Source organism: Etheostoma spectabile, chromosome 9, assembly GCF_008692095.1.
Source record: "Etheostoma spectabile isolate EspeVRDwgs_2016 chromosome 9, UIUC_Espe_1.0, whole genome shotgun sequence".
Lineage (NCBI taxonomy): Eukaryota > Metazoa > Chordata > Actinopteri > Perciformes > Percidae > Etheostoma > Etheostoma spectabile.
Window position 1 is genome coordinate 8,256,894 of NC_045741.1, and position 424 is coordinate 8,257,317.

General features: G+C 39.2%; 1 protein-coding gene and 1 long non-coding RNA gene across 2 annotated transcripts in view; one reads left to right on the forward strand and one right to left on the reverse strand.

The window, feature by feature from the left end:
- gmds (GDP-mannose 4,6-dehydratase) overlaps positions 1-424 on the reverse strand; it is a 172,176-nt gene that overhangs the window by 154,177 nt on the left and 17,575 nt on the right. The window contains exon 3 of the mRNA XM_032525892.1: positions 178-265. Within this exon, the coding sequence (XP_032381783.1) occupies positions 178-265 (88 nt within the window). The remainder of the gene's footprint in view (positions 1-177; positions 266-424) is intronic.
- LOC116695566 (uncharacterized) overlaps positions 369-424 on the forward strand; it is a 331-nt gene continuing 275 nt past the window's right edge. Inside the window, exon 1 of the long non-coding RNA XR_004333495.1 lies at positions 369-411. This is a non-coding gene — a long non-coding RNA (uncharacterized LOC116695566). The remainder of the gene's footprint in view (positions 412-424) is intronic.

The window sequence follows — 424 nt, forward strand, 5'->3', positions numbered from 1 at the left end:
GGGGGGGGGGAACACAATGATACTCTCACAATAATTCAATCTCGTTCAATCTCTCATTCATACATACTACCTACAACTTTAATACAAATATAAACTGCCTGTGTTTATACTTAAATAGTCTTTCTATAGAATTTGGAGGATGAACTGCAACATTGGTGGTGTAGACTGGACACTTACTGCCTTCAGTGTGCGTCTGTGGGTTCTTGTAAAGATGCTCAATGCGACCCGTGTTGAAGGAACTGGAGCGACGCACAATACCATGAACCTGTGATAGGAGGAGACTTTATAATACCATATTTTTTATAATTTAATAAAATAATTCAAATTAAACTACAGAGAGAATATTTCCGGGCACCAAAGTGTAAGCACCCTAAAAAGATTGCCAGATCAGAAGAGGAGACAGTGGAAGAGGTGGTAGCAGAGA